This window comes from Dendrobates tinctorius, unplaced genomic scaffold (assembly GCF_039654945.1).
Source record: "Dendrobates tinctorius isolate UK_male_01 unplaced genomic scaffold, ASM3965494v1 ptg000079l, whole genome shotgun sequence".
Taxonomy (NCBI): domain Eukaryota; kingdom Metazoa; phylum Chordata; class Amphibia; order Anura; family Dendrobatidae; genus Dendrobates; species Dendrobates tinctorius.
The window spans coordinates 27,507,829-27,533,382 of record NW_027361747.1 but is presented as its reverse complement, the minus strand read 5'-3'; the positions used below and the strand labels follow the sequence as shown (position 1 = coordinate 27,533,382).

Sequence of the window (25,554 nt, the reverse complement as noted above, 5' to 3'; positions counted from 1 at the left end):
CCCGGTATCTGTGACGTGAAAACCATTTCTGGTGACTACCTCTTGAAGCTCATGAAGAAAATGCCAAGAGTGTGCAAAGCAGTAATCAAAGCAAAAGGTGGCTACTTTGAAGAACCTAGAATATGACATATTTTCAGTTGTTTCACACTTTTTTGTTAATTATATAATTCCACATGTGTTAATTCATAGTTTTGATGCCTTCAGAGTGAATCTACAATTTTCATAGTCATGAAAATAAAGAAAACTCTTTGAATGAGAAGGTGTGTCCAAACTTTTGGTCTGTACTGTATATGCTGCAAGACAGCCCATATATACGAGGCCTAGCTTTGCACCTACGTTTCCTTGTAAAAGTTAGGTGGCTTTAATACTCGAGCCCCAGTGTAATTTTTTATTATTATTGGAAGTGGGCTACTGAGCTTAAAATCAAAGGCACCTTAAGTCAGACTATTCGGATGGAAAAGGAACCTCAAGTGATGTGTATGGTCAGGCTTGCTCAGTTGAAGTGTTTTGGTCTTCCACCAGGCTGTGTGGCATTTCTTTTATGGCTCCCGTTCTTTGCATCTCTGAGATCTGATCAAGGTCTGTCCATGTATATATATGAGTATACTACATATCCTGCACTTTATAGTATAAAGATGGGTACACTTTACTAGTAGATAGAATTGCATGTTCATATTGATGGGTCACCATTATGACTCGATGTCCTCAGCTTCTAAATGTATAAAAAAATACAAGTGAATGGATATTTTGAGCTTTCTGCTTAGGTGAGCGATTCTGATGTTTGTGAGAATAGAAAAGGTATCAGCTGCACAGTGAATGTCAAGCACAATACAATCTGCAGAGCTCTGCACTCCAGAGGTTAATGCCGTACTTTACTGAGGCCAATGACAATGTCAAATGCAAAAAATGTTGTACCGCTGAATCCTCTGCCACAAACTCCTGACCCCTTAACAAATAAATATATGGCTTATTAAAGTACAAAATAGCATAATATGGGTATCATTCGTCCAGTGCCGTCTCATCAGTCAGCCACATAATACAATCCTTATGATGGATGAACAATTACAGATACATCAGACAGACTGGACAGACCACAATTCATGAAAGCTCATTGCATTACTTGTGTTGTGTTAGGAACCAATCTGATTTCAGAAAATTACCCGGCTGAGGTCAATGGACCCAGGCAACACAAGCCTTATTGACGCGGAAGAAAACATTGACACGGCGACGCTTTGTTCGTGCCAGTTGAGGTATGGATTTAGCACTGGGTCCAAGTCGGTAGCAACATGATAAATATCAGGAGATGACATCCAGGGTAGACTTCAATCGCAGCACGTTGTAGAGCAGGGGCAGCTCAATAGACCTTCGATTGTACTCATTTTATTTCCCGGTTACTATGTGCTTTGGAGTTTACTGGATGCTCCAACTTAGTGACAGACTGTTATCTCAAGACCAAGTATCAAAAGAAGGGGCATAGATAGATTAGGCTGCCGACTAATGATTCTCAAAGATGATGATGAAATTCTCTCCCATGATGTGAATAGTGGCTTATCCAACATCTATAACATCTGGACGCACAAGTACTCCAGTGGGCTTCAAAACGCAATGAGTAATAAAACAATGAATCCTAGGCCGACTCTAAAACATACTGACCGTATGTATATATATACTGCTCAAAAAAATAAAGGGAACACAAACAGCCTGTTGCAAATGGAATAGTGTTCCCTTTATTTTTTGAACAGTGTATATATATATTGTGACAAGGTCACTGTCAACCTATGTGAACGGAGATATGTGTCACAGAGGTTGAAATCTTTTGTAATGTGAATCCCATAAGTTTTTCTTCAGCATGCTATGTGCTGAGGGGCTGAGCAGCCATTACAAGGGTTTGGGTTTTTGGAGAGTAGTTGTAAGAAATGGGCGGGACGCCTACTCACCATATCTCCACCTCAACGTTGTGGTTGGGGATGTTAAATGTCTAACTACTAGGTGTTTTTTTTTGTCTGTTGTGTGTTTGGAGATTGAATTCTCCAGATGGTAGCTCCAGGTGGAGCTGAAGACTTATGGGGATCTGAGCGGGCAAATCCCATAGATATTAGGACTATATGTTATCTTTTGTTTTGTTGTTATGCCGAAAGGCCACTTTTATTTTTTTAAATCCTGCCAAGGTTTATGTCATGCTTAATAAACCAGCAGGTGTTTGACCCCAGAAGCGTTCCTGTGTCTACCTCTGAAACCAGCCGAGTGAGTCGACCTACCACAATATATGTACATATATGCCCCAGGGTGATACAACTAGGTATTATCTGGTGTGGCTGGTGCATAGAACAATACACCAAAATGCTCGATGCTATTGTGCGACATGAACCTTTGCCAAACCAGATTAATATGGTTGATGTAACAGGACTCTTGGCAGTGTTCACACATCAGCGTGTTGCCCTGGACAACAAATGATCATTACTGATAAATGACTGCAGACCTTTCAATGGCTGGAGACTATATCAAGTCCTGCCAGAAGCAGAACAGGGTTTTCCTATTAGATAGTATGGCACAAGCACAAGTTTCTAACCTGGCATACACCAATATCCGCAGAGAATATTTATCTACACATTCCATGAAATATTAGTGGGGGAAAGTCTCCTGCAACAATTGCAACAGGCTGGCAATGTTCAGAGAGGGAGTTGAGTGAAAGTAATGTGCTCGGGGTATAAAAGTTCAGTTACCAACCCGCACCCCGAAATTCACAAATCTCATATTTTTTCTAAAATCAACTTCTAAAATTTACACTTCCTTCCTTCTAAATTTAAAAAAAGCCGCTCAGTGATTGCTTATTATGAGCAACTGAGACGTTTTTCCTTCAACTAATTAATGACATCGCTATTTTAACAACAGGAGGTTTTTTTTTTTTTTTTAGAGCCATAGCTGCGGAATCTTTCAGTCGATGCAGCCATACGACGTTGGCTCGTATGTTGCAGGCAAGCTGTATTTGTTAATGGTAAAACTTTGGTGTGCATATGATGTATTGAAAACATTTTATTATATTTTTGAGGAGGGGATCATGGAAAGTATAACCCTTCAATTTGCAAATTATTTTATTTTTTTTCCAGTGTTTACATTTTGGTAGGTTTATTCTACAGGTCATTATAATGATAGGAATACCAATTTTCTATTTTTTTTAATGCTTTGCTATTTTTCTGGAATGAAATACTTTCATTATAATATAACTTTTTAATTTATCTATTGCCAGAACTATCTAAGGGTTTGGATTTTTGCAGGATGAGTTGACCGTGTAAGCGATGCCCTTTAGATGTCACTGTCACTATTGACAAAAGCATCTAAGGGGTTAAACTGCAAGGATTGGTGTTCTCCCCACAGTTTCCGCAGGACTGGGTATGTCAGTCAGGCTCCTGCACGGACAGTACCAGTATGATAAGCATGAAGTATACGGTGCATCCATCATGGATCATTCATTTACCAACGTTGATGATGGATGACAGCCTGGTAAACCTGTCCCAGTGTTTTCTTCCAGTGCGTGGGTTGTTGTGACCCTGCTAATAGACGAGTATAGGCTGTACACAGGAGTGATGCATCAGATCTTCCACTGTCTGTCATTTTCCCAGATAATACAATCCTAGTGATGGATGAATGACGTGGGCAGGTCAGACTTTGAAAAACACAAGGTGGGAATGGATCTTATCCTGCTCACCAGTTATAAACATCAGAAATTTTTGTGTAATCCATATTCGTGCACAATTTTAAGAAGCCTCCCCAGTAATTGGAATAAAGTTATGGCAGTAATTTCTTACTTGGTAAAAGATAAACATTTCTAAATAAATTTGGCGCTCTTACCCAGTAGGATGCACTGGACGCTAAATGATTTCTGACCAGCAGTTAGAGGGTTGTCTCACTAAGGCCGGTTTCCCATTTGCGTTTGTGTCAGCAGCGTTTTGTCCGCATCCATCTGCATGCATCATGCGTACCTATCTTTAACATGGTGTACACATGGACATGCATTTGCATGTGTTCGTCTGCAGATGCATACGCATGCGTTGTTTCCAGGGGTGCGGCGGGGCACGGAAAACGAAACATGTTGCAATTTTGGAGGCGTCAAATATCCGCGGCCATACGCATGCGGAGGCTTGCGGACAGAGTGCATCAAAACAACGCATTACAGTCTATAGAAACGCTTTCGTACGCAAGCACATGCGTACGCTTTGCGTTTGCTAAGCAATAATTTACATAGACACACCCATTGGGCGTGGCTTGTGTACATTCAAAATTTTGCCAGGAAAATAGCACTTGCCAATCGTTCGCAATACGCTGTGTACTCAACCTCAAATGTGAACCTAGCCTAAGCAATCCCTGTGACACCAAAGTGTCCTGCTCCTCCTCACCAAACAGCTGTGGGGTGGAGCAATCTGAGTGAAGAGGCTGATTCAATGTCAATAGCGCTATCAGATATAGCCATAGGCTCTTAGAGAATGGACCCCCTGTGTTTAGACATTTACCCCTGAGTATAGGGGATGAATGTTCTTTAGAAAGATGCATTTAAAAGGGTTGTACCAAGTTTGGAAGTTATCTCCTACCAGCAGATTAGGAGATAAACTACACATCGCTTGGGTCAGACTGCTGGAGCCCCCATAAATCCTGAGAATGGGACAAAAGTTGATCAGGCGCACCTCTGCTTCATCATTCTTAATGGTAGTACTGAAGAACAGCTGGGTGCAGCGCTCGGCTATCTCCAGGGGTCCCATAGAGAATGAATGAAGCAGGGGTTCACAGGATCAATGTTGAAACTCTATGATCAGTGAAGCCCACTTGTTAGGACTGGGGTCCCATGTGCCCTGTTGAATGGAGTGCTAGTACTAATGCATGACCACCACTCTGTGCATCGAACTGTGGTCACATGTGCAAACTACCGCTTCCATAGACCGATAAAAGTGAATGTACAGCGGCCATGCATGCTCCATTTACATGTGACCTCTGTTCTTTGGATCGGTGGCGATCCCAGAGGTTGCACGTCCATTTATCACATATTTATCTTGTGCATAAGTGATACATGTTGTCAGCAGATTAAGCCCTTTAATTAATTACAAAGAATGAACAGAATATTAACCTAATATCCTGCAATGATACAAACCATAATTGTAATGACCACACATACGTACACTTACAATACCATCTGATAGCGACAGGTGGATGCACATATCAAAACATAGGGCCCGATTCATCAAAGGTTTATGCCAGTATTCTGCTTTAGAAAGTCGCAAAATTTTGGCACAACTCAAGGACGTGCTAAAATGTAGCAACTTTTGGTGTTCTGATGCGATTCCGCCTACTCTGTCGGCGCTGGGACGTGGACAGGGGCCTGGCAACTACTGCTCGCCAAGTTCATGACAAGCAGCGGGTGCTTGCTATGCCACATATCTTATCTCAGCAAGAACTAGAGGAGGATCAGGGGTGAAGCACACACTTGTCCCACACTCCTGATTCATTGAGGTGTATACCTGTTCATGGAGCCCAGTTCATCTTCTCATCAAGACCGGCAAGAACAATACTGATTTTGATGGATCGAGGCCGTAGTGTTGTCTACCGCACCAGACATTATAGCCAGGTCTTTGACACCTTACCCACTTTCCTCTTTTCCTCATTGCAGCTGCTCTCAGTCCAAGACTGGGTGTCAGTCAGCAGGTGACTCTGAGACTCACGCAGAGGTTTGGCTGGGAACTGATGGTTGTCCGCACTAGTGTAGAAAATGAAAACGTAATAGCACCATCTAAAACGGCAATTTTATGTACATTAATTCCAGACTCACAGTCTAAGGTCATCATTACCATGGTTTAGCCCAAAAGTGAATCCATACTGTATTTATGATCTTCTTCTATCCCAGTTGATGCCGTCATGTGACTATGTACAGGGTCTCTCCACACAGGCAAAATGAGGGTGATGCATCAAAACAAGTGCAAAAAGAAAAGGTATTTGTCTGCAAATCAGGTCTCTGTTTTACTTTTTTAAATCCTCTTTGCACCAGTTTTGCTACATCTGTCACCATCATTATTCCTGAACGAAGCGATGTTTGGCCAAAGCAAGATACAGAGCCTGAGGTTTTGGTGATCATTTTATTTCATGAACCATGTATTGTGAATACAAAATGAGTGACACGGGAGCAACAAGAAATGGGTAATGCCCTTGTGGGCTCTGCTTGTAACACACAGTTGTTTGTAAGGAGGAAGAATACCAGGTGCTGAGATATAGAGGGGTCTATAGGTTACTATGACTGGCATGTTTACCAATGAAAAATGAAAATTGGGGAAACGACCATAAAGAGGGGAGGCAAGGTACATCCTGGGGGAACAGCCTTATTAAGATTTTCTTTAAAGGGAACCTGACAGCTTATACATGCTGCTCGATCCACGCGTAGCTTGTATCCGACACTGACTGCATGATTTCAGCCAGGAATATTTGACTCTGAAATGATGCAGCGTTTCAGAGAAAACCATAGTCTACAAGCCATGAGGAACCAAGCCACGCGAGGGATTAGAAGGACAGGCTAGTGACAAGTCTCACTCTGCGTGCATATACCGTAGGTAGTAACCTGTCAGTCACTGGCAGGGAGAAGCCGCCGGGGACCCATAGGTCCTACTAGTCTCATGTGCTTGTAAAGTATGTTTTTCTCTGAAACTCTGCAGCAAGCACACATGGCTGAGATCGTACCGCCAGTGTCTGATACTTGATGTCCCTGGAGCGGGCAGCATATATCAGAAATCAGGTTCCTTTTAATTCTGTCTGGAACATGCCAACAACCTTCGAAATGCTAAACTAAAATGTGCAGGTGTGAGAGATCTTATAGATCCTCCCTATCTTCCCAGTAAAGATAATAAAGATTGGCAGAAGAAGAGAAAGGAGCATGTGAAGGGTGTGTTACAGGCGCTGTAATTTACTGCTGGCTTTGGGAGATGGAGTGGGTCCAGGGATAGTGCAATAAGGTGAGCGGAATAATCTAGGGATCAATGGTGGGTGGGAATGTAATATAATATGGGCACTAAGGTGGAAACTACCCGTGGCACTGCCTACTCATCAGCAACTATAGTTAGTATCTAGAGGATGGGAGAGCAGTGGATAAAGGGGTATGGGGACCACCTACCTCCAGCGTCCTTTCATCAGTGCAATGCTTGCAGGTTTGAATATCACAACATTAAAAACTGTAAACATTTATCCAATTACATTCAGACAGAAAGCCTCCGAATGTCAGGAATATAGTCTTCATTCGTAAATGTTGAGCATTTAATAAATGTAAATATGACGTGAAGTTAGTACGTTGGCCGGCATCTGATCAGTGATGCCACTTTCTGGTGTCATCTCAGAGCGGTGATCCCTTTCCCCATGTGACTGCGGCAGATGAATGATGACCGCTATGAAGATGTGGAGCCCATTAGAAGAGTAAGTCTATTAACATTTTACATTAGGTGTAGCACTTTACATTCCTTAGAAATAAATTATTAGTGGTCTGCATATCTCCTTTTTATTGCACTGTATAATGCAGATAATAAAATGAAAAAAGTTTAAAAAAAAACAAAAAACTTTTAACAGGGTTGTCTCAACACCATTTTTTAGCTATCCACAGGATGAATGATAAATGTATGATCAGTGGAGTCCAACTACTAGGATGTGGGGTCCTGTGTCCCCCATTGAATGGAGTGGCAGTGCTCATGCATGACCCCCACTCTGTGCACTAAACAGTGGTCACACGTGTGCACTACCACTAACACAGAAGTGAATGGGATCGGGGTCATAAACACACAATACCTCTCCATTGACATGGAAGCCCCGTTCTTGAGATCGATGGGGACCCCAGTGGTTGGACATCCACATGTATTACCTGTCTCGAGGATGAGTAATATGTGTTATTGGAGTAACCCTTTTAGATATTCACAAAGAAGTAAAATCCTTGAACCAATGTGTCTTCCAACATACACTGTATGTATTATACCCACATATTTCACTAGATTATTAATCATATTGAGCTTTTTTGGGGGAAGGGGGGGCTTTTTCTTTTGGACATGGATAATTTTGACAAATATTAATGACCCCCAGTGTCAGGACACATAGTGACGATATATTACAGGGTGGAGTGGAGAGCTACCTTTTCGCTGCGGCGTTGGTTGCAGAAGGTGTGGATGCTTGCTCGGGATCCTGGTTCACCAGACAAGCAGGAAATGAACAGCCGTCACCTAAACTGCAGAGAAAGAGAAGGAGTTCATTAAATGGAATACATGAAATAATAATGATATGACAATGCAATAATTAATTGGGATCCATTTATATCTCACTGGAAAGATGAAAAACAGTCAAAGAATATGACAACGGCAAGAGAAGTAAGATGTCATAGCAGCAGCATTTTACAGACAGGCCCAGAAACCATTTGTGCCAACTTTAGTAACTATATACTAGATCACAGTTGTAGTCTCACAGCAGCCAAAGTGCCCCAGGATCCCTGCAGACTAGATATCAAAAGAAAAAAACGTAGACTTTCTGCAAAACATTAACTACATATAAAAATATGTAATCTATAGAAAAAATCTATAACTTAAAAGATATGTCATTTAGAGGGGCACATTTTTTCCTTGAATGCATCCAGTATATTTTTGGCTACAACACTTTTGCCGTTGAGACGCATTATAGACTTCGCCCTCTATGTGCTGCTGGCTGCAGACAATCTGTCAGTGAGCTCCTTCTTACAGGAGAGGTTAGAACTCTTATCTTCCTTCTTCTGAGCTCCTTCCCACTGATTTGTGATCACAAACATTCCTTTAAGCTTTCATATGGCCATAAATCAGCTCAGAAGAAGGAAGATAAAGGCTATAAAATCTCTCGGCAGAAAGAGTTCACCGATGTATTCTCAATTATAGGAAAGTGTTACATATAGATGAAAAGAGAGTTGTACAGATCAGATAAGAAGAGATAAAATAGAGAATAAAGGGGTGAATGTTGGAAGGAAAATTAAAGATTAAACTGTGGCCCCAACTAAACACTTTTTGAAATTTGTGAGAGTCCAAGGAAACCAAAGTTGTCAAGAGTCAATAATTCTTCCCCTCTCGTTATTTATTATACCTTGTAAATATCGGCAGTAACCAGTATTTCTTCTCATCCCCAAATACTTCTCGCAGATTTTTACTGATTCCAAGACTGAAGCCATTTTTGTCTGTACCATGCCTGAATACTGGTGATCTGAAAGCCTCTATCAGGAACAGAAGACATGAATAGTTACAATGAAAGCAGTAGTTCAAGGCGAAGAAAGCATAGGACAACTGTCAATCCCAAACCGACTTGAAAAACCCACTATTAATCTTCAGATAATGTGTTAATCTGCAGGTGAATATCATTACAATGCTGCCCAGCCGCCATACTGAAAGTGCAACTACCAGGAGAAAAAGACCATGGTATATGAAGAACTTGACACTCAGATAATTGCAATCGACACCAAACACATGACGTTTCCGTCTAACATAGATCTTCTATAGATCTACAGATAGATTGCCCAAGGAATACGGCTTTCAGTCATGGAATACACAGTGCGACTACATTCACCGCTTACTGTAAGCGCGCCTTGGCACTTTGATTAACAGCCGGCTCTGCAGTGTGTATGTGCACAACGAGCTGTCAAACAAATCTCCGGGGTGAGCCTGCAGCTGCCGCACATAGTGTAATAATCAATGCTGCGGTGGCTGTACTGCCCCCTATGACTGAAAGCCGGCGGTTCCTGGGAGGAAAAAAGTTAATTTTCTCCCGATAGATGCTCTTTCAGTAAGATGGCCAGACAGCATTGTGCCGCTATTTACCTGCAGATTAACCCCATATCCACAAGTACATAGCGTTTTCCAAAGTGAGAGGTTCCCTTTATGATTAGTCTCATCTTTAAAGAGGAAGGTCAAACATGGTCAGTTTTCACCTTAAATTTAACGTATTCCTCACAGACAAGATGTGCGGCGGCTCGAGCGCATACACACACAGTAAGTGATGCTGGGAACTAAAACCAGCTTCAGTGCGCACGTGGGGGTAGCTGCTCATCACGGTGCATGCGCAGATCGCCGAAGGACAATGCACAAGAGCGGGTCAGAAATTACATATTGCACAAGAGTGGCTCCCCCACTACACACCGTGCAAGCGCTGCAAAACGATAAACACTACGCAAGCGCAGGATATACAGCGTGGGTGGCAACAACCCTGACTGATCGTAGTGAAACACCCCCCCAGGACTAAAAGAGCAGGTAAGATATAACTAGATAGTGCTTTTTTTATAAGGATTACAGCGGCGATTTTAATGGGAAAAAACATGTAGTCATGCACATTGCATCACTAACAATGCATTGGGGACACTTCGCATGCTACAAAGGACATGACAGGTTCCCTTTAAGTCACTATGACTAGTAAGTTTGTCACAATGCAGGAAGCTAGAAAAGTCTATTAGATGTTTTGTAGCAAATACAGATTGAGAATAGATAAAGATTCCAGGTAATTATATAATTTGTCTTTCATGTACTGATGAGTGTAATCATGCAAAGAGGCCGCAGGCATCAACTCAAAGAAAACATTCTTCTCCATCAGCTGATAAAAGAATTGGCTTATCCGGAATACACGTGGGGCTGAGCGCCAAAGGGCTGTTGTGTGTTAAGTGATTCACCAAATCTTTTGTGGGAATTTCCACTTTTTAGGCAGCTTTCTCTGCTCAGTTTTTCATCCCAAATGAGAGGCTCCGACCTTATAAAGCAGTGCAGACATTGTGCCACTATACAACGTAACAATTAATATAAGATAAATCTGAGCATCGGCAAAACGAGAAAAGCCAAAACTAAGGGCATCTAACCACGTAACAAACACATCAGTCAGGGTGAGCGATCCTGGTTACCAAACTGTTGAAAATGTAAATTCTCATTTAAAGCCAAGCTGTCATTAAAGGTTTAGTTAATAAGTCACCTCCGACAAAATGTGTCCCAATTTCCAAATCGCTGCTCTTACTAGGATGGTGAAATAGATGGTATAACGTTGGCATGCACAGCTATCAGCTGTCATGTGGCGGTGACCAGTCATAGTCTCAATGCTGGTATAAGCAGGGCTGTGGAGTCGGAGAGCCGGAGTCCATTTTGGTGGAGTCGGTGTCCATTTTGGTGGAGTCGGAGAGCCGGAGTCCATTTTGGTGGAGTCGGAAAGCCGGAGTCCATTTTGGTGGAGTCGGTATAAAATAAACAGTAGTACAATGCAGGATGTGCTGTAAATGTTTGTGTTTTTTATAATTTGGGTAAGTTATAACATGTCCTATAAATGTCTGTTCTGTTCCTGATCTCAGGATCTGTGCGTTTAGTTGAGATGACCATGTGCGTCACTTTATATACATGCTCAGCAGTGCGGCGGGGACAAAGTCAGAGAAATTGAGGAGTCGGAGTCAATGGTTTGTCCTGGTTAAAAGCCACTCTGCCTTGATTGACATCATGCTAGGGCTGACTTCACACCTTGTGTGGGCCGTAAATCAAGGCAGAGCAGGCATGCATCAACGTGGAGGGTGGTACAGATTCCTGACAAATCAGAAGGAGCCCATCTATTCAATGTCTCCATTCTAGTAATGGCTGTGATTTGAACAAATAGATATCTACAAAAGGTATTTATGGGCCTACAACATCCTGATGGTGGATTGACGACAGTTTCCCGTTAAGGTTCAATAACATAGTCACATTTTCTTTTTGAGTCAAGATTGTGATAACTGACCAGTGTGAACATTGATAAAAACTACTAATCCAGTTAAAATCATAGTTATCAGTTGAATAATTGGTAAATGTAAAGGTGCGTTTGCACCATCAGACCTGAGGAACTTAAATGGAACTTGTCACCTCAAAAAATGTTATTTAAATTGGGTAAATAGCATTTAAATCCCGTGTAGCTGACTTACTGGAGCAGCAAGTGCAGGGAGAAAATGAAGTTATATTCTCTCTGCAGCTGCTTGCTTCCAGGGCTGTGCAAGGAGCGGTTACAGTCACCAATTACTATATTATGAGCGCCTACAGGGAGGATATAACTTCATTTTCCCCTGTAGCTGCACCTCTAGTAAGTCGACTACAGAGATTTTAAACACTTCAGATCACCCCTATATCTGCAAGGTAAATAGCATTTCTTGTGGCGATAGGTTCCCTTTAATGATCTCTCATCAGCTACCTGTTTGCTGATAATCGGCAATTTAATAACCCGTTTTACACAGGCAGACAACATATAATATGTGCACAGACTGACCAGTAATAGATCGTTCTGTGCATATAGGCTATCACTGTTTCTGGCAACACAGGGCCTGTTTACACAGGACTATGCGCTGCTAAGAACATCAATAGATTATTTCACCCAACGAACAAGTATTTTGCTCGTTCTTCAGGTGATTGCCAGCTTGATTAGCCCGGTCAAATTATTGGGAAATAGAGTGTTCCTAGTGCCCAGCACAAGATTCTTGCTAAGTAAGCTTGGCCAAGATTTCTCCAACCACCAATCATTCATCAGTGATTTGAAAAATCAACAAAATAATATATGTCTTTGATTATATTTCGGGGAAATCTATTGACAACCAATATGGCGGCCTTTATAACATCCACAAAGTAGTTGTATTCATTCTGCTCCTATATTAGTTACTTTTTGGCAAAAATGAAAATAAATGAGCAGGATAGACCGAGTATATTATTACCGAAAAAATGTGGACAGTCATTCGGTGCAGATGGGTTTACTTTACTGTTTGTTAATTGTGGTACTGACACACACGTCAACCAATACCAGTAATTCCACTAAACCAGTACAGTAATAGTAGTGCACAGGGGGCAAATATTGTGACTTACCCAGTGTTGAGCGGTTTTTACAGACAAGCCAGCAATGATACCCAAACAAGGAGGACAGACTAACGGAGAACATGGCGGCAGCAAAAAACAAAAACATAATGTGGAATTTGGCTTGTGTGTCAGGCAGACCATTCTGCAGAGGAAAATGAAAAGGGACCATCAGTGGGAAAAGGGCAGAAGGAGAACAATATCTTATCTATTACCAGAGGTAGCAGAGAGGAAGCTGCTGCGCGGCGAAAGGTCATCATTAGCGATCGGCACATGAGTCGAGCTCTCCGATTAGCACAGTATACAGAGGGGTTTTTTGTACTTTTGTCAATTAAGAATTACCGTATATTAAGATTGAAAGACACATTTAGAAGGACACATCTGTCACTTAGCCAAAATATTCATGTTGGATAATCAGTTAATATATATACATGATTTTTTTTACTTAGGGACGAAAATAATTAGGGAAAAACCCCAAACATCAGGTCATTTCTTTTATTAATAGGCGTCGGTCGCTTCCATCGAAGATAAGAGGAACACAATATGCCCCCCACTGATTAACAGCATGTTTCGGCCATGCGTTTCTGACTTTGTCAGGGGTTCCGAAAACCGAAAAAAATGCAATAAACTTCAGTTACCCAAAGGAGTATAGAACATGCAACTTTGGACTCTGTTCGAACATTTTTTTGGCCACCTCCATGTTGGAAATCAGAAACAATTATGTAGAGTCCAAAGCTGCAAGTTGCGACTCCGCTTGATAATGGAAGTGTATGGCTTCATTGGAGGTATGTCCCAATCCCTTCTTTTTGAAGGCTCAGAAAGTGTATCTGAAATGTGATGTGAACCCGACCTAAGGGTACAATACCACCCCAATAGCACTGCATTCTCATATCAACCAGTAAAGCTGCCAACTAGGTGCATGTACAGACCACAGGGCCATGGACAGGTGAGAATGTGCCGAGGCAATATATTCCGATGCCAATTATCAAAATATACAATAAAAACCATATTAACACAAAATCATATCTATGAAAGATGCAGTCTACTGTGCCACCACCGGACATAGTCAAGCACCTTTTCCAGTTGTATTCTCCAAATTTTATTATTATGGTCCACAAAAGTAATGTCTATCCCATGCATAGGATAACTAGGAGGTAGAGATGATGCAAATCGATTTGCAAGACCTGGTCCAGCGGCCACATCGATTATCTGGCCCTGAGAACCAGCTCCTGGCATCTGTGGCTCCTCTTTTGATAAGCCGATCTGGGGTGACGCAATATTTTTGGAGTAATGCAAGCGACATTGCGTCACGCCGGCTGATCAAAAGAAGAGACGCGGATGCTGGCAGGTCGGAGGCAGTTTGCAGGTTCGGGTCCTGAGAACCGATTTGCACCAAGTCTACTAGGCGTTAGTTCGAAAACTAGCACACAAATTCCAAGGGCAATACATTCCCTTTAGCAAAAGGAAAAAAAAAACAATGCTGATGGAGGCATTCTAACTTACCGTCCAAAATTTGATAAAATACTGCAAATCTGTGGCAACAATAAAAAGGCAATACAGCAATGAATAGGCCAGGAAGAGTAAAAAGAACTTGTAATTGGAGAATCCAACACAGTTGTTTACCCTGTAAAAGAATAAAACAAAAGAAAATATTAAATTATTACTAATAACTACAATTACCACAAAATGTGCAAATCGCCATCACAAGAAGTGGAATCAGGAGTAACAAGGGGCGCAAAGATTTCCCCATCTCTTGAGGTGCTAACATGTAATCTGTCCCAGGCGACTCGATCCTATCTGTCTCTGAGAGATCTATTCAATTCTGCGACTCATTAAAGGGAATCTGTCACCACATTTGACTTTTCTAAATTATTAATATATAGACTGCTGAATAAAGTCCTCCCGGTGTGATGTTGGGGAGCGGTAGGTGCGGTGCCGGCTCCACTGCATTTGCAGCTAATTTTTTTAACAATTTCCACTATGGATTTCTGTAAAACAATAAAATAGATTTCTACGAGAAACAGAAGGTGTGGGCGAGGACTCATGATGTCATTTTCTTTGGCTGCCAGTTTAGCAAAAGTTATACCATGACGTTCCCACATTTTGGGTGTCATTTTGGAAGTAGCTTCTCAGAATATTGAGAATTATGAATGTATTCAATGTAGCTGTGTCATCTCTTCCATGTACGCTCTGTACTAATGGAAGAAAACGGGAAAGGCCCCCCCCCCGCATACAGCACGAGCGTCTCGCAGGCATTGCTTAGGTGTAGGGTCTTGTGATTGCCGGCTGCACCTCCACTGATCACAGTGATGGCCCCCAACAGATCAGTGTGAGCAGCTCACACAATCCCCTGACAAAGCGGATCTGTTTGACGGCTGATTCTTTAGTGATGACGGTTGATTGATTCTCACCATTAGCTAAATGAACATTGGACGTATGGATCTTTCCGCTTGGCTCAGGACACGACTGATAAACCGCCAACCTAACATTGTTTTCTACTCTTATAAAAAGTGGGGTTTTCTGTTTTTTTCTTAACATTTATGGCTGTGCAGCATCCCACTGTGGGGATAAAAAGCGCAATGTCAATGCTTTTCTGCTGATGATTAGGACTTAATGATAATTACGGCAAGTGCCGACTTCCCAGAAGCACCTAAGTGTGTGGCTCAGATGCAACGGCAGACATAATGGTCCTGATCACTCACATGTTAGCGCTCATGCACAGCGCACTGCGAGGAGCTCACAGATAGCCGTGAGCAGCTCCCCGGACTCAGTGCTGCATTACTATCATGGTGATAAACCTCACCTACGGCAGTGTTAGATCAGCATTTTATAACGTGAGTTCTTTGCATGCATACACACATACATACAGATTTCAATATATTCCTATATATTTTTGGGGACAGTTTTGTTTTCTTAAGTAAATGTATGCATTTTTGGCTAAAATTATTTTTGCAATCGGGTTTCATTAACAATTTTGCACCGTTTCTCTTCTGTAGCCTCTGCATAGCACACGTTATTGCTGGCTGCAGAATGAGTTCAACGGAAACCATCAGTGAGCTCATTATGACCCCAGTCCAATTGGACAGTTTCTAACTCTTAGGACTCATGCAGAAGATCACATATTCAGTTCGAAAACAATCTTAATCTCAAAATATTGGACAACAATTGGATGAATGTTATGCTTTGGGGCTGTGTACATATTCGATTCTTTACTCAGACAGAGCAAGTCCGGGGTAAAAAAAAAAAATCAGTGCACACTGGAGTTTGAGCCGATATTTGGATCGCACTCTGCCCTGCAAGACAATGAGTCTGTAGAAAACATCGAACAGCACTTGGATGTCATCTGAGTGCAGTCCGAATTTTCATGGACTGACAGAATGAAGAAGATGGAGACTTTTTTTCCATCTTCTGCTAATCCTAGAGAATCTTTGGATTAGCATAATCAGCCCGATTCTCTCAAATGAGCTTGATCTGTCTTTTTCTGAGCTTCTCTCAGCTGATTTATGAGGACAGACCACATCAAAGCCGAATGTGCAAAGAAAAAAAAGCCTGTCAAAGCAAAACGGTGCAACATTTTTAATGAAAAGGAATTTAAGTAAATAAAAAAATGGACCCAGAGATGTACAAGCCCAATATGACCGAAGGGTCCAGCTAGGCCCATAACGTGACTATCGGGACACATGGCATGGGATGGGTCACATAATTAGTAATCATTACCAAATATTGAGCTGGCACTTACCAAGGACAATGGTGATCCATTTTCAAAATGCACCTTAGGGAAACAAAGAAGAGGAAAACTGACATATAGTTCTTAATGAACACCAGCACCCCCAGATCAGACCCCAGAAGTCAGACCGGACCCCGTCTAGCCCCCATTATTCTTCCCCTTTCCCATTTGCACTGACATATTGTCATACTGATAATTCCAGCAGTATATTTCTACCCGAGACAGATATGACTCTGTGTTTTTAAGGAACTCTGTAATAATGTAGATAGAATCTAACTGTTCACTATGGGATACTGTGCCACGTGATGTCAGCCCACGTATTGGGTAAACGATATATAAGAGCATCTTCCAATTTACGGTGACCTAAAAGACTCGAACATTAATTGCAGGAGTCCATGTGAAGCCACAGGGGAGGAGGATGACAGCTCTGCTTCTCAGCATCGCCTTCCAGAACATGAGACTCCTCTGTAATATTCCTTCTTCGTGGAATCACCAGAGATAGAGGAGCGCAGGGTTCGGCTGGTCTGAATGAATGCAGCGGCAGTGCACATGATCGACCACCTCTCCATTCACAAGGGATCTTCAAAGCCATGGTTCCTGGATCATTGGGGGTCTCGGCAGTCAGACCAACCCAGCAATCAGGAAGTTATTAGTGATGAGGGAGTACACTCCGTTGCTCAGGTTTTCCCGAGCATGCACGGGTGTCCTCCGAGTATTTTGGCGTGCTCGGAGATTTAGTGTTTGTCGACACAGCTGCATGATTTACGGCTGCTAGACAGCCTGAATACATGTGTGGAATTTCTAACAAACAGGCAATCCCCACAAGTATTCAATCTGTCCAGCAGCTCCAAATCATGCAGCTGCTTTAACAAACACTAAATCTCGAACCACGCCAAAATACACGGAGATCCCCCAAGCATGCTCAGAGAAACCCGGGCAACGAGTATACAGTGCCTTGCGAAAGTATTCGGCCCCCTGGAACTTTTCAACCTTTTCCCACACATCATGCTTCAAACATAAAGATACCAAATGTAAATTTTTGGTGAAGAATCAACAACAAGTGGGACACAATTTTGAAGTTGAATAAAATTTATTGGTTATTTTAAATTTTTGTGGAAATTCAAAAACTGAAAAGTGGGGCGTGCAATATTATTTGGCCCCTTTACTTTCAGTGCAGCAAACTCACTCCAGAAGTTCATTGTGGATCTCTGAAAGATCCAATGTTGTCATAAATGACTAATGATGATAAATATAATCCACCTGTGTGTAATCAAGTCCCCGTATAAATGCACCTGCTCTGTGATAGTCTCAGGGTTCTGTTTGAAGCACAGAGAGCATCATGAAGGCCAAGGAACACAACAGGCAGGTCCGTGATACTGTTGAGGAGACGTTTAAAGCCGAATTTGGATAGAAAATGATTTCCAAAACTTTAAACATCCCAAGGAGCACTGTGCAAGTGATCATATAGAAATGGAAGGAGTATCATACCACTGCAAATCTACCAAGTCCCGGGCGTCCCTCTAAACTTTCATCTCAAACAAGGAGAAGACTGATCAGAGTTGCAGCCAAGAGGCTCATGATCACTCTGGGTGAACTGCAGAGATCTACAGCTGAGGTGGGACAGTCTGTCCATAGGACAACAATCAGGTGAACACTGCAAAAATCTGGCCTTTATTGAAGAGTGGCAAGAAGAAAGCCATTTCTCAAAGATATCCATAAAAAGTGTCATTTAAAGTTTGCAACTAGCCACCTGGGAGACACACCAAACATGTGGAAGAAGGTGCTCTGGTCAGATGAAACCAAAATCGAACTTTTTGGCAACAAAGCCAAACGATATGTTTGACGTAAAGGCAACACAGCTCATCTCCCTGAACACACCATCCCCACTGTCAAACATGGTGGTGGCAGCATCATGGTTTGGGCCTGCTTTTCTTCAGCAGGGACAGAGAAGATGGTTAAAATTGATAGGAAGATGGATGAAGCCAAATACAGGACCATCCTTGAAGAAAAGCTGTTGGAGTCTGCAAAAGACCTGAGACTGGGATGGAGATTTGTCTTCCAACAAGACAATGATCCCAAACATAAAGCAAAATCTATAATGGAATGGCTCACAAATGAACGTATCCAGGTGTTAGAATGGCCAAGTCAAAGTCCAGAACTGAATCCAATCGAGAATCTGTGGAAAGAGCTGAAAACTGCTGTTCACAAGCGACCTCCATCAAACCTCACTGAGTTTGAGCTGTTTGCCAAGAAGAATGGGCAAGAATTTCAGTCTCTCAGTGTCCAAAACTGATATAGACATACCCCAAGCGACTTGCAGCTGTAATCGCAGCAAAAGGTGGCGCAACAAAGTATTAAGTTAAAGGGGCCGAATAATATTGCACGCCCCACTTTTTAGTTTTTGAATTTCCACAAAAATTTGAAATAACCAATACATTTCGTTCAACGTCACAATTGTGTCCCACTTGTTGTTGATTCTTCACCAAAAATTTACATTTGGTATCTTTATGTTTGAAGCATGATGTGTGGGAAAAGGTTGAAAAGTTCCAGGGGGCTGAATACTTTCGCAAGGCACTGTACTTGCTCATCCCTAGAAGTTATCCCTTACACCTTGGATAGGGAATAGCTTCCAAACTTGAAAATAAACCTTTGAAAAGTTGCTTCAAGAATGAGATAAAATGGAGCCTCTGATATAATTCAAACAGCAGCCCGTCCTAGTAACGGGTCAGTGCGGGCTGCAGACTGAATTCACAGCCGTGCTCCCAGCTGCTGACTGAGGTATGTGTGATACAGCTCTTGTCAGTTGAGACACAGGTCGCGGGAGCTGTGTGCCTGCAGTCCATACTGACAAGTGACTAGGACCAGCTGCTGTTTGAGTTATATCAGGGATGCCATTGTATCTCTTTTTCAGAGAACCCATTTAAAGGAGGGATAGGTCATCACATGGCAACTCTGACAGTACACTCTGCATGTGCAAAGCACAGATGAGACTGTGGACAGTACAACTTTTTTTCATCGCGCATGCGCTGTGTACCGTTGGGGTTGGCTGCAATAACATAATCTGGCCTGAGAGAAGGCAGTGGTGAAGGGTCAGGGACGCAATCTGGAGAGTCAAATTCCCTTTCATTGCAACAATATAAAGATATGATTGGAAGTGCATTCCTCAGTGCATATCAGGCATATTCAGAAACACCCAAATGGATGAAAGAAGTGATAACACATTCCCAGTCCTGTAACTTACAAAAAACAGCCAAGCTACACCATTTCTGAACGACATACTAGTAGTTCTTTTTTATTTTTTTGCACAGATCCAGGACACTAGAATTGTATGAGCCAATTTTCTTTCCCTCTGAACTCGATGATACTTGAATGTTTCCCTCTTCAGACATCCGGCCTGTATGAAGCACCCTTGTGCCCGTGTCAGGTACAGATTTCCTCCCTGACATAACCCAATTATTCACTGCAGCTAATTACAGCTCTCTGGCTTCCATTCAATTCAAGGAAATCAACATCAACAAGGAGCGGCGCTGTCAGTATGCCTGCCGGCTGGGCAGACCGCATCATTTAGGGATCTCACACACTGACAGCAGTGAGAGCCCCGGTCCTCCTCCATCTCCGAGGCTCCTAATCGGGTACGAATGATCAGAGGAGAATGGTTCATACTTATCACAGACGGAGCAGTGATGACAGCGGTCAGGCTTCACAAGCTGGCATCTGTCACAGTATCTGATAGCTGCGGAAAAATACTCAGGGTTAATGCTCATTTTGGCAGCAAAATCGGTCTACGGATTTCTAAGTTTTAAGCACATTCTGTCGCTGTCTAGGATCTTATTATATTCCCACTATCTTTGTTCTGGCAAAAGATACCAGCGTTTTATAGCAAAGTAACTCCTGGTGATAAAGAGAGAAACGTACACTGACAGCGGACATTAAATACACCGAAGATTGCAAATGGCATTGGCCCCGAATCAGCAAATATTAAAGGAGGCAGAAAAAAAACTATCAGACGTTATAAGAATTTATAACAGATGATATGTGATAAATGTCTTTCCACTGAATAACCCAACATCAGCTCCATACAGTAACTACAGCTGAGCATTTATGCTAGATAGCTGTCACATGATTGTTCGGGCGACAGCTCTCTCCCGAATCCACCATACACAGGAACACTGCACTGGGCCGAGCACGCCTGCGTCCTCTGTTAGACAGCCACCACCAGATTCATCTGGCAGAGACTTATCCCCCACCTAACACAAGGTACGCTCGCTGAGAGTTTGACAAAAGGATCTCTCTCCTCTGACATCATCTATTGGGGAGCATTCAGGAAGCGCCCATACACATTAGATGTTCGGTCCATACTGCCGATTTAGACTTATCTTGTGTATTCTGGGCCAATGAGATATGGCGGTGAAGGCAAGCACTGATTGATCCTACTGTATATGCACAGAAGGGTCTTAGAACTTAGGACATACACTACTGTAAAATTCGGGACAGAGTAGCAGAAAAGTCATAAAACCACTAAAAGGTGATCTGTCACCAGGTTTTCGCTACCCCATCTGAGATCAGCATTATGTGTAGGGACAGAGACCCTGATTCTAGGGATGTATCACTTACTGAGCTGCTTGCTATCATTTTGATAAAATAATTGTTTATCTGCTGCAGACCTAGCAGTTCTCTTTAAGGCCTGTTTCACACTTCAGTTTTTTCTGTCAGTCAAAATCCGGCAAAATAGCTGAAAACGGATCCGCAGGCGGACTGACAGAAACGGGGGTCAGCGGATTGGCTGATGTACGGGAGAGGGAGAGAGAGAGAGAATTTTCTTTCAGCAGTCAGAAAAGGGTTAAAAAGGGAAAATGCGGATCCGCAGGGCAAAAAAATGTTACAGCCTCCGTTCGATGATCTCAGCGGACGGCAAAAATTTGGCGGATCTGCAAAAAAACGGATCCAACGGATAGCCATCCGTCAAGATCCGCCGGTAATGCAACACAATGGGGAAAAAAACGGATCCGCCAAGCAAAATGGCGGATCCGTTTTTTTTGCAAAACGGCGGATTTTGACTGATGTGACAAATGGAAGTGTGAAACAGGCCTAATGCTGATCTCTGTATAACCTCGCCCACACCCCTCACTGGCAGCTTTTGTGTACAAAGGCAGAAAGCAGCCAATCAGTGATCAGGAGGAGCTATACAGAGCTCCTGAATATGGAGGACTACATGACAGCAGGTTTCCTGTCCTTTAGTGATAATTTTATAATAATAATAATAATAATCTTTATTTTTATATAGCGCTAACATATTCCGCAGCGCTTTACAGTTTTGCACACATTTTCATCACTGTCCCCGATGGGGCTCACAATCTAAATTCCCTATCAGTATGTCTTTGGAGTGTGGGAGGAAACCGGAGTGCCCGGAGGAAACCCACGCAAACACGGGGAGAACATACAAACTCCTTGCAGATGTTGTCCTAGGTGGGATTCGAACCCAGGACTAACCACTGAGCCACCGTGCTGCCCTACTACTGATAAAATTGTCACTTTATCAAAACTGCAGTAAGCATCCCAGTAAGTGACAAGTCACTAGAATCAGGGTCTGTATGCTGCTCTCAGATTAGGTGGCAAAAAGCTGATGACAGGTTTCCTTTAGTATCCAGCATGCTAGATCCTTCCTTTCCCTGACATTGGAGAACAGTTGGCAGACACCATACACATTAGATAGTTTGAAATGGTAAGTTTGTCTGACCTTTATCTTATATGGATTGTCCATTACTAGGACAACCCCTTCTCAATCTGAATGTTTGCCCTCATTAACACAAAACCACCTATACATATAAATAAACAAGAGGAGGAACTGAACGGACTGCCAAAGCTCTCACTTCCTCTTGATTACTCATACAACCAAAGGCGAGGACAGTGACGCCGTAGCTGATTGTGCGCAGGGCTCACGCTCACCTGATATAACCTCACGTAACTCCCGGGAATGCAAGTGCGGACACCCCTGGAATGGCGCCGACATGTGAGGTGAGTATAAGTGGTTTTATTTTAACGGGGGCAAACATTCAGATTGAGAAGAGATTGTTCTAGTAGTGGACAACCCCTTTAACCCCTTCACGACCTAAGACGTATAGGTACGTCGTAGGTCATGTCCCTGCATTTGATGTGGGCTCTGGCGCTGAGCCCTCACCTTTTCCAGATCATGACAGCTGATTTCATCAGCTGACATGTGCCCCTAACAGCTGCAAGTGGAATTGCGATCCACCTGTGGCTGTTATCAATTTAAATGTTGTTGTCAATCTCTAACAGCGGCATTTAACTTGCGCTTACAGGAAGCACGTAATAAACCCCGCCCATCGGCCCCCCTGTCACATGATCACGAGGCACAGATGGGTTGTCATGACAGCCAAGGGTCTGCTGAAGATCCCAGTGCTTGTCATTGCAGATCTCCTATGAATGCCGACCCAATGCTTATAGGAGAAATGCAATAAAATGCAATAACAGGCGATCAAAACATTTTATCTACCCCAAAATGATATTAATAAAAACATCAGCTCAGCGCACAAAAAATGAGCCCTCTCCCGTCCCCAGATCCCAAAAAGTGGAGACACTAAGGGTCTCGGAAAAATGGTGCCATATATATATATATATATATTTTTTTTTTTTTACAAACTTTGGATTATTTTTTTTACCACTTAAATTAAAGAAGAACCTAGACATGTCTGGTATCTGTGAACTCATAATGACCTGGAGAATTATAATGGCAGGTCAGTTGTAGCATTTAGTGAACATGGTAAAAAAAAAAAAAACAATTGTGGAATTGCACTTTTTTGCTATTTCTTATGCAATTTCATCACACTTGGAATTTTTTGTTTCCCGTTTTCCAGTGCACTATAGGGTAAAATCAATGCTGGGTTTCAAAAGTACAACTCTTCCCGCAAAAAACAAGCCATATTGACGGAAAAATAATTTAAAAAAGGTACTAGCTCTGGGAAGAAGGGGAGAAAAAAATGAAACCGCAAAAACGGAAAATCCCAAGGTCGTGAAGGGGTTAAGAAACTGTAAATTATATTCAATGGTAATTTTTTTTTTATTAAATTCTATTCATCTGCTTTTGAGTTGAAGCTGTTTTTGAATATTTAATCTTATTGGAATATCTCCACTTTATTGTATTTAGTAAAGTAAAAAAAAAAATTAATTCAAAAAAAGTTCTACCTTTCTTACTGAGCAACATACCTCCTGACATGGTCCTGGTGTACACCGGAAGGTCCTTGGCTAGTCTTCTAAGCACGTCCTGTTGGGATTCTCCTCTAGGTTCTCTTTCTATAACCTCTTTGTCAGCATAAGACAGGTGGAACTAAAGCACAAAAATGAAAACCACATCCATTACTATTACCACGAATACATCAACCTCTTGCTCATTGCCTACTACAGAAGAAGTTAGACTGGGGAATGTGCAAAATAACCACAGTTTTTGGGAACAATCCCACAAGCACAAGGTTTCCGTTGTAGTTCTCCACATTCATGAGCTCTGTATAACCCTTCTTCACCACTGATTGGCAGCTTTCTGCCTATGCAGTGTACAAATAAAGCTGCCAATCAGGAGTGTGGACGGGGTTATACAGAATCCAGCACTCACAGAACTGCTAGATCTGTAGCAGGCATCAAAACTTCAGCCAGCAGCAGACCGCCCCTGCATCATGCTACTCTCAGATGCAATGGCTAAAACCTGGTGACAAATTCCCTTTAACATCTAGATAACATTTGGATAATTGTTTTGTTATACATGTTTATTTCCTTTGTGTGTATTGGAACAACACAAAAAAACAGAGGAAAAAAGGCAAATTGGACATAATTTCACACAAAACCCCAAAAATGAGTTGGACAAAATTGTTGGCACACTTAACTTAGAATCATAGAATCGTAGAGTTGGAAGGGACCTCCTGGGCCATCTGGTCCAACCCCCTGCTCAAAGCAGGATTCACTAAATCATCCAAGTCAGATGTCTGTCCAGCCTCTGTTTGAAGACTTCCATTGAAGGAGAACTCACCACTTCTCGTGGCAGCTTGTTCCACTCATTGATCACTCTAACTGTCAAAAAGTTTTTTCTAATATCTAATCTGTGTCTCCTCCCATTCAGTTTCATCCCATTGCTTCTAGTCTTTCCTTGTGCAAATGCGAATAAAGTTGATCCTTCTACAATGTGACAGCCCTTTAGATATTTGTAGACAGCTATTAAGTCTCCTCTCAGTCTTCTCTTTTGCAAACTAAACATTCCCAAATCCTGCAACCTTTCCTCATAAGACAGGGTTTGCAGACCGGTCACCATTCTGGTCGCTCTTTTCTGAACTTGCTCCAGTTTGTTGATGTCTTTTTTAAAATGTGGTGCCCAAAACTGGACACAATATTCCAGATGAGGTCTGACCAAAGAGGAGTAGAGGGAAATAATGACTTCACGTGATCTAGACTGTATGCTTCTGTTAATACATCCTAGAATTGCATTTGCCTTTTTTGCAGCTGCATCACACTGTTGACTCATATTCAGTCTGTGATCTATTAGTATACCCAAGTCTTTTTCACATGTGCTGTTGCTTAGCCCTATTCCTCCCATTCTGTACATGCTTTTTTCATTTTTATTGCCCAGATGTAGTACTTTGCATTTTTCCCTGTTAAAAACCATTCTGTTAGTTGCTGCCCACTTCTCCAGTTTATTTATATATTTTTGAATCCTCTCTCTCTCTTCTCTAGTATTAGCTATCCCTCCTAGCTTTGTGTCATCAGCAAATTTAATCAGTTTACCCGCAATTCCTTCATCTAAATCACTGATAAAGATGTTGAACAATACAGGGCCCAGGACAGAGCCCTGTGGTACCCCACTTGAGACATTCTTCCAACTGGATGTGCAGCCATTTACGACCACTCTTTGGGTCCGATCACTAAGCCAGTTACGAATCCACCTAACAGTTGCCTTGTCCATTCCATACT

The 25,554-nt window shown here is 42.2% G+C and overlaps 1 protein-coding gene across 1 annotated transcript in view; it reads right to left on the bottom strand.

Annotated features, from left to right (window-relative positions):
* Window positions 1–25,554, bottom strand: part of ZDHHC2 (zDHHC palmitoyltransferase 2) — a 142,088-nt gene that overhangs the window by 6,243 nt on the left and 110,291 nt on the right. Inside the window, exons 4-11 of the mRNA XM_073583611.1 lie at window positions 23,806–23,926; window positions 20,245–20,314; window positions 16,594–16,626; window positions 14,358–14,478; window positions 12,867–12,999; window positions 9,112–9,238; window positions 8,144–8,236; window positions 5,631–5,743 (exon numbers count right to left, since the gene is read on the bottom strand). Of these exons, the coding sequence (XP_073439712.1) occupies window positions 5,631–5,743; window positions 8,144–8,236; window positions 9,112–9,238; window positions 12,867–12,999; window positions 14,358–14,478; window positions 16,594–16,626; window positions 20,245–20,314; window positions 23,806–23,926 (811 nt within the window). The remainder of the gene's footprint in view (window positions 1–5,630; window positions 5,744–8,143; window positions 8,237–9,111; window positions 9,239–12,866; window positions 13,000–14,357; window positions 14,479–16,593; window positions 16,627–20,244; window positions 20,315–23,805; window positions 23,927–25,554) is intronic.